The 12,795-nt window shown below is 46.5% G+C and overlaps 2 long non-coding RNA genes and 1 gene segment (V, D, J or C); 1 reads left to right on the top strand and 2 right to left on the bottom strand.

The window, feature by feature from the left end:
* Positions 1 to 397: 397 nt before the first annotated feature.
* On the bottom strand, positions 398 to 1,206 carry LOC109141380 (Ig kappa chain V region 3381-like). The segment is given in 2 exon segments: positions 398 to 963; positions 1,071 to 1,206. Coding segments are annotated over 2 exon segments (414 nt in total).
* Positions 1,207 to 1,298: 92 nt separating this feature from the next.
* On the top strand, positions 1,299 to 2,850 carry LOC109141381 (uncharacterized). Its single transcript, XR_003462254.1, has 3 exons — positions 1,299 to 1,436; positions 1,597 to 1,702; positions 2,623 to 2,850. It is a non-coding gene; the product is annotated as an uncharacterized LOC109141381 (long non-coding RNA).
* A 7,311-nt stretch (positions 2,851 to 10,161) lies between these two features.
* Positions 10,162 to 12,760, bottom strand: LOC113744807 (uncharacterized). Its single transcript, XR_003461823.1, has 3 exons — positions 10,839 to 12,760; positions 10,568 to 10,753; positions 10,162 to 10,364 (listed from the first exon to the last, which is right to left on the bottom strand). It is a non-coding gene; the product is annotated as an uncharacterized LOC113744807 (long non-coding RNA).
* Positions 12,761 to 12,795: the final 35 nt, after the last annotated feature.

Genomic DNA, 12,795 nt, shown 5'->3' with positions numbered 1-12,795 from the left:
TTTGCACACCTCTTTTAAAAAGTTTGGTCCCACTGGGGAGTTTTTATCAGAGGTCTTCCATGCAGATACAGACAGAAAATGAGCAAAGCAAAAGTACTTGAATCTTTCACTGGTCATTTTTCTGTCTGGGTGTAGACCTCTGAACATCCAAAGCACTGTGCCATGTGGAGCAAAAAAATACACTTTCCTGTTTGTGATGCCAGTTTTATCCTGGTTTTTGGTTTCCCAAGCTGACAAAATAATCTTCAATCATTATAAAAGTAATGGCTGTAAAATGACGAGTGTCACAAACACCCCAAAATCAAACTCTGTCTTTTCAGAATGTGATACATTCAGTTCAACAAGTGTTTTTTTGTTTTTCGTTGGTTTTTCTTGACAAAATCAGATAAGAACGTGATTATGATGAGTCATTTGATTTCCACTGAAATCATTTTCATTAAATAACAAGCATGAAACGTTTAATCTGCCTGATGATATAGTGTGTGTGTGTGTATATGTGTGTGTGTGTGTGTGTGTGTGTGTGTGTGTGTGTGTGTGTGTCCTCAGTCAAGTGTATCAGTCTCTGCAGTAGCTTCCAGCTGCAGCAGTCACTTCAGTTTCTGTTCTGTCTGACTGAGGGAGGTTTTTGTACGACGCTTTTTCACTGTGTGAAGACATACACACTGTTGATGTAGTGTTCACTCTGACAGTAGTAAACTGCTGCATCTTCAGTCTGAACTCCACTGATGGTCAGAGTGAAGTCAGAGTTTGATCCACTGCCTGTAAAATGAGCTGGAATCCCTGATGGTCGAGTGCTGGCACCGTAAATGATCTCTTTAGGAGTTTCTCCATCTCTCTGTTGGTACCAGGCTAAACGGTTTCCACCATTAACATTCTGACTGATCCTACAGCTGATGGTGACGGAGCCTCCCACAGCAGAGCTCACTGCTCCAGGCTGAGTCACTGTGTCCTGGCCTCTGGACTCTGAGGATACAGTCACAAAAACATAAAGCAGCGTCATGGTTTTGTGGGCTTCATTTCAGAGGGACGGATGTTCATAGAGGAGAGGAGTTTGATTCTCTGGACTTTACCTGTGAAGCAGCAGCAGAGGAGAGTCCAGATGAGGACGGAGATCAAAGTCATGTTTTTGATGAGGAGGATTTCTGTGGCTTCTGTTGTCATGAAGGACAGCTGTCAGTCATCCAGTGTTCAACTCTCAGGACTATAAAGTCTCCCAGAGCACTGGAGCATGGTGCTGCTGATGCAAAGTGGCTCTCTATGGAAATGCTCTGACTGACTCCAGCAGGGACTTGGATTACTCTGATCATGCTGCTTATCAATGGATCAATCACTATCAGAGTATTGATTAACAGTCAGTCATCATTTTAAGGTGGATTTGGTTTGATGACTGTGGATACATTTTCTTTAAGAACGTCTTCTGTCTTGTTTCATTCAATGTGAGAACAAATCCTCTTTGACTTTTAGACAGATGTGAACTTCTATCTGTCAAAATGTGACTAATTCTGAACAGTTGTGTCATGTTTGATCAATATGATATGAAATAGTTCATTCTTTTAGAAACAGGAAGTGTTGATGTTGAGTTTGTTTGTGTCACAGTCAGAGAGCCGTGTCTCTCCACACTGAGAGGTTTTTGTAGGGCGGCTCAATGACTTTGTATCACTGTGCTGGACTTTTGGTGGAGGAACCAGACTGAATGTTGGAAGTAAGTTTCTGCTTAAATATTAAATATGATATCATCAGTTATGATTTTCATGTATGTGTTTGTACCTTTCAATTTAAGTTGGACTGATTGAAATCACTTTAAATTGGACTGATTGAAATCACTCGATTTTATTCTTTCATTCTCCTGTTGAAGTCGAACTCAAAGCAGCTTTACTAAACTTTCAGGACATGTTCTAGTGTAGTCTGTGAAATGTGAACATCTTAAACTGGAGGAAAAATGAAAGAACAACACTGGAACTTTACAAAATGAAATTCAGCTCTTAGTTCTCTGTTTTTAAGCGGTTTGGAAGTTTAGTTCAAAGACTTTGAAACAGTGAGAGTAAAGATGAAAAAGTTCAAACTGCGACCAAATCTGTGATAAAATGCCTCTCATGCTCTTTGACTCCAGTTTGAAATCATTTGGACAGTGTTCTCAGGCTGTTTGGTTTTCATATCTGTCTTATGAACATTTGAAATATAGTGTCAAGTTATTTTTGGCTGATAATGTCCTTTGACAGTGGATCTGATTAACTTTTGTTCTTTTGGGAGTTTTCAACAGGAAACACTTTTTTATAAATGTAGCAGGACTTTGAACTAAAACACAAATGTCTGAAAACATTTAAACTGCATTTAATTCCTTTCTTCAAATACTTCAAAGTAAATTACAAATAGATCAAAATATCTAGATTTCCAGTGTAGTTAGATATATTTCAGGTCATTGTGTATGATGATTCTCTCTGTGCTGACATGCATGACAGGCTTCTTGAAGGGAAGTGAAACAATGTGTGAGTGAGTGACTGGTGGAGCAGAAAAATCATCTGACAGAAACTCCTTAAAGGACAAAACCAACTCTCACACAGTAAAGGTGTCCAAGTGTCTGCTGCTTGATTGACAGCTATGTGTCTGATTGATGTCTCCTAGGTGATACCGCCCCCACCCTGACGGTGCTGCCCCCCTCCAGTGAGCAGCTGCAGCAGGGGAAGGCCACGCTCATGTGTCTGGCCAACAAGGGCTCCCCTCAGACTGGAGTCTGGCCTGGAAGGTGGACAGCAGCAGCAGCATCAGCTGGGAGGAGAGCAGGAGCCCTGTGGTGCTGGAGAAGGACGGCCTCTATAGCTGGAGCAGCACCCTGAGGCTCGATGCAGACCAGTGGAAGAAGGTGGACTCTGTGACCTGTGAGGCCACCCAGGGCTCCCAGACTTCACTCTCACAGACACTGAGGAGAGACCAGTGTTCCCAGTCCTGACCTGACTCACTGGGACTCTGATACTGGTTTTACTCTGCTACTGCTCTCAGTCTGCTCTCTCTCTCTCTCTCTCTCTGTTTCTCTCTCTCTCTCTCTCTCTCTCTCTCTCTGTTTCTCTCTCTCTCTCATGACATTAACGTCTTCTTGCTTGTTGATGGTTTCAACATTTTACAACAATAAAGATTTCATCATGTATGTTATAAAAGTGACATGTCTTTTGACTTCCTTTCTTTGACATATATTATATATTAGGAACATTAGTCAGATGAATGCACAGTCAGTTTTCCCCAAATGTCTTTTTAATGGTTTAAAGACTGTTGATATTCTTCTAGAGTCGATCCAGTTTGATTTATATTGATTACCTTTGGTAACAATATACATGCTTAGAGCATTTCCATGGTGAATCACATCACAGCTATCTGCTATAACTAAAATTTATGTTCATGTGTTGTTAGTTTATACCTAGAAATTATTCTTAATGTCTGAATAAAATATCGAAATAATAAAAAGTATTTTCAGGAGTAGAAATGAAAGAGAACGGTATCATCTGCATAAGATGATCACTTTTTATATCTCTCCTGATTCTCATTATTCTGTCCCTCCCTGTACTTACCAAATGGCTGAGCGGTGAGTCTCTCCAGCATGCTCTGAGGATTAGAGCCGTCCACGTTAGCAACCCCGAAGCAGGTCTTGAACGTTTATGGCAAAGGCTTGACAGAAATTATGGCTCACCAGAAGCCATCGAGGCTTTGCTGTTCGGATGCTTGGAAAGTTTTCCCAAAGTTGGCCATTAAGACAGTCACCTCCTGCAAGAGCTTGCAGACCTCCTCCAAGAGCTCGAGGCAGCCAAAGATGAAGGGTATCTACCAGGCCTCAGCTTTCTCAACACTTCAAGAGGAATAAACCCAATTGTGGAAAAGCTCCCTGGTGGCCTGCAGGAGGCGTGGGTCAAAGAAGGGTCAAGATATAAAAAAGATCACAAAGCTCACTACCCATCATTCTCCTATTTCGTCCAGTTTGTCAACAACCACGCTGAAATGAGAATAGACCCCAGCTTCATTCTGCAAAACTGCGGCCCTGCACACATGAAATCAGAAAGGACACTAGTGAGACAAACACGGTTCAAAGTTCCTGTCACAACGAACAAAACACAGGTCGGTGCAGCTAACAATGAACCAAAGGCTCCCCCTCTCGACCCCAATAAACAGTGTCCAGTACACAAGAAACCACATTTTCTCGCCAAATGTAGAGGATTCAGAATGAAGACATTGGATGAGAGGAGAGGTCTGCTTAAGGAGCTGTCAATCTGCTACAAGTGTCTCTCATCAACAGACACAGGGCTAAAAACTGTAAAGCTGTTATTCGCTGCGTGGAGTGCAACAGTGATTCACACACTTCCGCCATGCACGCTGGGCCACCCCCATGGACAGATACAAGACCTGACACCTGACACCCACCTGACACCCTACCATTGGCCCATGGTGGGGGGCCAGATACCCCAAGCCCCACAGTGACCACATCTAGCTGCACTGAGGTATGTGGACAAGGACTACAGGGAAAGTCATGTTCTAAAATTTGCTTGGTGAATGTGTACCCCTGCTCAGCCCCAAATGAGAAAAGGAAAATGTACGCGATCTTAGATGATCAGAGTAATGTGTCATTAGCTCGGTCCCCCTTTTTTAACATGTTCAACCTGCATGGTGAGGCCCTCCCGTACACAATGAAAACATGCTCAGGAACAGTGAACACACAAGGGCGCAGAGCTCATGGCTTTGCCATCGAGGGCATGAACAGAAAAGTGTCAATAACACTACCCATACTCACCGAATGCAACCAGATCCCAAACAACAGAAGTGAGATACCCACGCTTGAAGCTGCAGCCGCCCATCCTCACATCCTCACCTCTCTCACGTAGCCACACAAATACCGCCACTTGATCCATCAGCTGACATCCTTCTCCTGCTGGGCAGAGATGTGATCCAGGCTCACATGGTCCGCCGACAGATAAACGGCCCAAACGAAGCTCCTTACGCCCAACAGCTTGATCTCGGGTGGGTAATTATTGGAGATGTCTGCCTCTCAGGAGCCCACAGACCCACAGTGAACTCCTAGACAAGACAAACATACTTGATAACGGCTGCCCCAGTTTCCTCTCTCCCTGTGAAAACAGAATCTACACAAAGGTAAAGTTCACAGAAGACAATCCCTTTTTTGAGAGCATGCAACCCAAAGATGAGCTGAGCAAACACATCTTCAAACAAACAGCAGATGACGACAAACTAGCACTCTCTGCAGAAGAAGAGTCATTCCTGAATGTTATGCACCATGGGTTTGTTAAAGATGAGGCAAACAACTGGGTGGCTCCCCTCCCTTTTCGTCATCCCCGACTCCGCTTGCCTAACAATAGAGAGCAGGCACTCACCCGCCTCATGTCTCTACGCAAGACACTAAAGAGAAAGCCAGATATGAAAGAGCATTTCGTGGAGTTTATGAAAAGGACATTCAGCAAAGGACACGCAGAAAAGGCTCCTCCTCTTATACCCCACCAAGAATGTTGGTATCTCCCAAGCTTTGGCATTTATCACCCACAAAAGCCAGGTGTGCTTCTCTGTTTCAGAGGTGAACCATACGCTGTGATGGCTGATGTGGAGCAGATGTTTCACAACTTTATGGTCAGTAAGGACCATCGTGATTACCTGCGCTTTCTCTGGTTCCGAGATCACGACCTGGATGGAGAAGTGGAAGAGTTTCGAATGACAGTGCACGTGTTTGGAAACTGTCCATCTCCCTCAGTCGCCATTTATGGACTCAAGAGAACCGCTGTGGAGGGAGAGAGTGAGTATGGCAGTGATGTGAGGAAATTCATTGAGCACCATTTTTATGTAGATGACGGGCTAAAGTCTGTCTGAGGACGAGGCAAACGACATCCTCATCAGAGCACAAAAAATGCTGGCTCAGTCCAACATCCGTCTCCACAAGATATCGTCCAACAGTCCTGTAGTCACCAGTGCCTTCCCGGGTGAGGATCTCGCCACAGGTCTGCAGGGACTTGAGCTCAGACAGCATGCACCGCCCTTGCAACACAGCCTCGGACTGGGCTGGGACTTGTCCACAGATCAGTTCTCATTTCGAGTGGAGATCAATGACAAGCGTGGCGTGTTATCAGTCATCAACAGTTTGTACGACCTGCTTGGGTTCGCTGTGCCAGTCAGCATTGAAGGACGCTCCATCTTGAGAGAGATCTCCAAAGACATCAGTGAATTGGATACTCCACTGCCTAAGGAGCAGCAGGACAAGTGGCAGGAATGGAAAGACTCTCTAAAGCACCTGGGACAGCTCAAGAGCTCCCGTATGTATACATCCATCTCACTGTCCAAAGCACGGAGAAAGGAAATGCATGTGTTTTGTGACGCATCCACAAAAGCGGTTAAGGAAATGCATGTGTTTTGTGACGCATCCACAAAAGCGGTTGGGGCTATCGCCTACCTGAAACTCACTGCTGCTGATGGAGACAGCGACGGGGGCTTTCTCCTCGGCAAAGCTTGGCTAGCTCCAAAGCCAGACATCACTATTCCCAGGTTAGAGCTGTGTGCCGCAGTGCTGGCTGTCGAAGTAGCAGACATGGTCCAAGAAGAACTTGACTTTACATTTGATGAAGTAAATTCTACACAGATTCTAAAGTAGTACTGGGCTACATTTTCAATGACAAGAGACGCTTTTATGTGTATGTACATAATCGTGTAGAACGCATCAGGCGCTCCACGCAGGCTCACCAATGGCATTATGTGCCCACACATTTAAACCCAGCTGACCACGCCACACATGGACTGCCTGCTGAACATCTTTCTCACTCTACATGGCTTAGTGGGCCTCCCTTTCTTACTGATTCAAGCCAAGGTCAAACACAGGAAGTGCCCTTTGACCTCATTAACCCTGAACACGACGCTGAACTGCGTCCAAAGGTTGTATCCTGTGCTACCTCTCTGTCAAAAGGCACGCTCGGAGCTGCAAGGTTTGAAAGATTCTCCAGCTGGAGTCGTCTGTTAAAGACCATCGCCATGTTTCAAGGCTGCTGCTGAGAGCAGATGCCATGGATGGCATAAGTGTGGCAAGAACATCACTGAAGAACAGCTCCAGCAAGCCAAAGCCATCATCATTCGTGCAGTGCAAAGTGAGGTGTATGCAGATGACATCAGGCACGTGGAACGTGGTGAGTCTGTCCCCAAGCAAAGCCCACTTAGCAAACTGAATCCAGTCATGGACATTAGCAGGGTCCTCCGAGTCGGAGGTCGGCTGACAAAGGGTCCACTTACAGCAGACGAAACACACCCCATACTCCTCCCCAGTAAACACCATGTCACTCAGCTCATAATCAGAAACTTTCATTCACAGGTACGTCACCAGGGCAGACACTTCACGGAAGGTGCTATCAGAGCTGCGGGTTTCTGGATAGTGGGTGGGAAAAGAGCCGTCAGCAGTGTCATCTTTAACTGTGTTACATGTCGCAGATTGAGAGGCAAACAAGAAGAACAGATCATGTCAGACCTGCCAGAAGACAGAATGTGCACAGACCCTCCTTTTACATGTGTCGGCCTAGATGTTTTTGGCCCTTGGCCCATCACAGTCAGAAAAACACGTGCAGGTCAGGCAGAGGCGAAGAGATGGGCGGTAATCTTCACCTGCATGAGTACTCGTGCCATCCACATTGTAGCAATAGAGTCAATGGGCACTTCGTCATTCATTAATGCACTGCGACGTTTCTTCGCCTTTAGAGGCGCTGCCAAGCTGCTCAGATCAGACTATGGCACAAATTTTGTGAGTGCTTGCAGAGAACTTCACATTGACAAAAGGGGCTGTCACAACGACAAAATCAACACCTACCTTGGAAACAGTGGCTGTGAGTGGTATTTTAATCCCCCACATGCCTCCCACATGGCTGGATCATGGGAGCGCATGATCGGCGTCAGTCGGCGGATTCTAGATGCAATGCTGCTGCAGCATGGAAAGGCCAAGCTCACGCACGAAGTGCTGGTGACATTTATGTCGGAAGTGACTGCTTTTGTTAATGCAAGGCCACTTACAGCAGTTTCCACTGACCCGGAGCATCCTGAGATTCTTACTCCTGCCATGCTGCTCACACAAAAAGCAGCCACGCCCCCAGTCATCCCATGCCACTTTGATGACCGCGACCTGTTCAGAGCACAATAGAGACGAGTACAGTATTTGGCTAATGTCTTCTGGGGACGATGGAAGAGGGAATTCCTCAGTGGACTACAACCTCGTCGCAAATGGAGAACAACCTACAAAACCCAACCTACAAGTGGGAGATGTCGTCCTGCTAAAAGATGGGCAAGAGCACAGGAACAACTGGCCTCTTGCTGTTGTTGCAAAGACCTTTCCTAGCCAGGATGAAAGGGTAAGGAAGATCCAGGTCCAGGTAACTCGCAACGGCGAACAGAGAGTGTACATGAGACCTATCAGTGAAGTCATCCTGCTGGTTCCGAGGAACCACACCTGAAAGACTCCTCATATCCTTTGAAAACAGTGGGTGTGGGTTAGTGTGACATACTGCTGATGTCAGACGGGGAGTATTCTGTCCCTCAGTCCTGTGTTATTATTTTACTCCTTTTCTGGAGGTTCATTTTCTAACAGATTCAAGCTTTCAGTCTACAGCTAATCTGGTTATTGTGCCAATCTAGTGATTTTGAGTTTGTTGTTAATCGTACACTGCCATCTAGTGGCGTATGTTGGAAGCAGGAAATGCGTTTGGCGGGAGGTAAAAGTGCAGCAGAGTACAAAAACATGTCGCTCCTGGGTCGAGTCTGTCTACTTCCTCAACTTTTGCGCTTGTCAAAGGCATAGTCTGTAAGTTAAATCAAATATGCTTAATTAGGAATGTTTACTAGCGCTTTCATTTTGCGTTTAGTGTTATTGAAGGCGGTACGCCATTCACTCAGTATAGCTGATGTTATCATTTAGCATTGTGGTAGCTATTCAAAATACTATGTATTGCTAATGTTAAGACCTCAGGTTGGTTATTCTACACACAGAAATAAGTGTGAATGTATGTGTTTACATGGAAACTGAATGTTGTGTATTGTGATTCTTTTCTCACAGTTTTACAACGTAAAATGGTTCAGTAAACTGAAGAACGCCTCACGAGTGGTTACTGAAGCCATATGTTTAGCTCGCTGCATAGGCTAAAGCTCTTAGCTGAGGGCAGAAGAGTAAAAAGATTATCTACACATCAAGTGCATCGTCGTGGTCCTGAGACTCTCCTCGCCAGTGAAAGCAGACATGTCTAAGCACGGAGACACCCCACCGCTCTCCCAGCTAGAAGTCAGATCAAAGTGCAGCTCAGCTTCATCATGCCGGTCATCAGCCATCCTTGCTGCAGCAAAAGCACGAGCCGACGCTGAAGCCGCCAGCACCAGAGCAGAGTACGCCAAGCGCCAAATAGACATGGAAGTCGAAAGAGCACGCATCGAGATGGAAAAGACTCGGCTGGTAGCTACTATGAACACCCTGAAGCAAGAGTGAGAGGCTAAAGGCCAACTCACACCGGACGCGGAACGGAAGCGGAACGGAAGTGGAACGGCTGCGCCGCGGTCACCGTAGCAAATAGAAGCCAGTCTAGTCAATGAGAGCACTCACACAGGGCGCGGATCAGGCGCGGCTCAGAAGCGTCCCAGAAGCGGCTCTCCGCGCTACGGCGCAAGCTTTCCGCAGGATTTCTATTTTTTCCGCGAGCCGCGGCTAAACCTCGTAAATTTCAACAGAGCACTGCGCACCAGACAGGAAATCCGACAGAGAATCAACATAATAAACTTCCGCCTCCTTTCAAAATAAAACACAATACGCAGTTCATGTAGCTTATAACAACTTCACATCAACGTCATGACTGGTGGCACCAGGTGATCAAAGATCGATCAAAGGGTCTCAACATGAACGATGAGAGACTAATTGTTGAAATGGAACAACACACAATCATTTATGACACAATAGATGTTTTTTATAATCTCCTCCACGTCAGAGAAGCAAAGTCAGCTGTTTGTTGTTGTTGTTTTCTTTATACACAGTTTATCGCGGGGTCTCGAGTATGTCCAGGATTCTCGCGTGATCTCGTGTGAATACGACCGGCTCGCTCCGCTGCCGTTCCACGGCTGATCCGCGTCCGGTGTGAGTTGATGCCGGGCAAAGGACCGTTCCGCTGCCATTCCGCTGCCGTTCCGCCTCCTGTGTGAGTCCCGTGTAAAGCAGCGTTCGCAGCAGCAAGGGTCCTCGAGGCTGCAGTTTTGGACCAAACAGAGTTGGAAGAGCCACCAGAGGTTCCTGCTAGCCATGGCTGCCAGCCGCACTCAAGAATATGTAAGCACTCACTTTCATAATGATGCTAATATGGAAGATGAGACAAAGCCTGATAAAGAACAAAAGTGGGACACAAACAACACCATCAAGGTCGAGTCAAGCGGGCCAACAGCTATGACACATGCATGTGAGTACACCCCCAGCTATCAACCTATCAGACAACCCAAGCCACCGCCATTCCATTCCCCCAGCTACATTGGAGCATGTAATGTCCCATCTCCATCTTTGCGCCAACAAACTGATGTATCAGACCTTGCTGTGCTCCTCTCACGTTGTGACCTTCTGACAGCAGGACTCACAGTGTTTGATAACAGGCCAGAGACCTATGTAGCATGGAAATCTATGTTTCAGAACGCCACTGGAGATTTGAACTTGAAATGCTGCGAAGAGCTTGATCTACTTACCAAATGGCTGAGCGGTGAGTCTCTCCAGCATGCTCTGAGGATTAGAGACGTCCACATTAGCAACCCCGAAGCAGGTCTTGAACGTTTATGGCAAAGGCTCGACAGAAATTATTGCTCACCAGAAGGCATCGAGGCTTTGCTGTTCGGACGCTTGGAAAGTTTTCCCAAAGTTGGCCATTAGGACAGTCACCTCCTGCAAGAGCTTGCAGACCTCCTCCAAGAGCTCGAGGTGGCGAAAGATGAAGGGTATCTACCAGGCCTCAGCTTTCTCGACACTTCAAGAGGAATAAACCCAATTGTGGAAAAGCTCCCTGGTGGCCTGCAGGAGGCGTGGGTCAAAGAAGGGTCAAGATATAAAAAAGATCACAAAGCTCACTACCCACCTTTCTCCTATTTCGTCCAGTTTGTCAACAACCACGCTGAAATGAGAACAGACCCCAGCTTCATTCTGCAAAACTGCGGCCCTGCACACATGAAAGCAGAAAGGACACTAGTGAGACAAACACGGTTCAAAGTTCCCATCACAACGAACAAAACACAGGTTGGTGCAGCTAACAATGAACCAAAGGCTCCCCCTCTCGACCCCAATAAACAGTGTCCAGTACACAAGAAACCACATTCTCTTGCCAAATGTAGAGGATTCAGAATGAAGACATTGGATGAGAGGAGAGGTCTGCTTAAGGAGCTGTCAATCTGCTACAAGTGTCTCTCATCAACAAAACACAGGGCTAAAAACTGTAAAGCTGTTATTCGCTGCGTGGAGTGCAACAGTGATTCACACACTTCCGCCATGCATGCTGGGCCACCCCCATGGACAGATACAGGCCCTGACACCCTACCATTGGCCCATGGCGGGGAGCCAGATACCCTAAGCCCCACAGTGACCACATCTAGCTGCACTGAGGTATGTGGACAAGGACTACAGGGAAAGTCATGTTCCAAAATTTGCCTATTGAATGTGTACCCCTGCTCAGCCCCAAATAAGAAAAGGAAAACGTACGCGATCTTAGATGATCAGAGTAATGTGTCATTAGCTCGGTCCCCCTTTTTTGACATGTTCAACCTGCATGGTGAGGCCCTCCCGTACAAAATGAAAACATGCTCAGAAACAGTGAACACACAAGGGCGCAGAGCTCATGGCTTTGCCATCGAGGGCATAAACAGAAAAGTGTCAATAACACTACCCATACTCACCGAATGCAACCAGATCCCAAACAACAGAAGTGAGATACCCACGCTTGAAGCTGCAGCCGCCCATCCTCACATCCTCACCTCTCTCACATAGCCACACAAATACCGCCACTTGATCCATCAGCTGACATCCTTCTCCTGCTGGGCAGAGATGTGATCCAGGCTCACATGGTCCGCCGACAGATAAATGGCCCAAACGAAGCTCCTTACGCCCAACAGCTTGATCTCGGGTGGGTAATAATTGGAGATGTCTGCCTCTCAGGAGCCCACAGACCCACAGTGAACTCCTACAAGACAAACATACTTGATAACGGCTGCCCCAGTTTCCTCTCTCCCTGTGAAAACAGAATCTACACAAAGGTAAAGTTCACAGAAGACAATCCCTTTTTTGAGAGCATGCAACCCAAAGATGAGCTGAGCAAACACATCTTCAAACAAACAGCAGATGACGACAAACTAGCACTCTCTGCAGAAGAAGAGTCATTCCTGAATGTTATGCACCATGGGTTTGTTAAAGATGAGGCAAACAACTGGGTGGCTCCCCTCCCTTTTCGTCATCCCAGACTCCGCTTGCCTAACAATAGAGAGCAGGCACTCACCCGCCTCATGTCTCTACGCAAGACACTAAAGAGAAAGCCAGAAATGAAAGAGCATTTCGTGGAGTTTATGAAAAGGACATTCAGCAAAGGACACACAGAAAAGGCTCCTCTTAAACCCCACCAAGAATGTTGGTATCTCCCAAGCTTTGGCATTTATCACCCACAAAAGCCAGGTGTGCTTCTCTGTTTCAGAGGTGAACCATACGCTGTGATGGCTGATGTGGAGCAGATGTTTCACAACTTTATGGTCAGTGAGGACCATCGTGATTACCTGCGCTTTCTCTGG

Source organism: Larimichthys crocea, chromosome III, assembly GCF_000972845.2.
Source record: "Larimichthys crocea isolate SSNF chromosome III, L_crocea_2.0, whole genome shotgun sequence".
NCBI classification, from domain to species: Eukaryota; Metazoa; Chordata; class Actinopteri; family Sciaenidae; genus Larimichthys; species Larimichthys crocea.
This window is presented reverse-complemented; position numbering and strand designations above follow the sequence as displayed.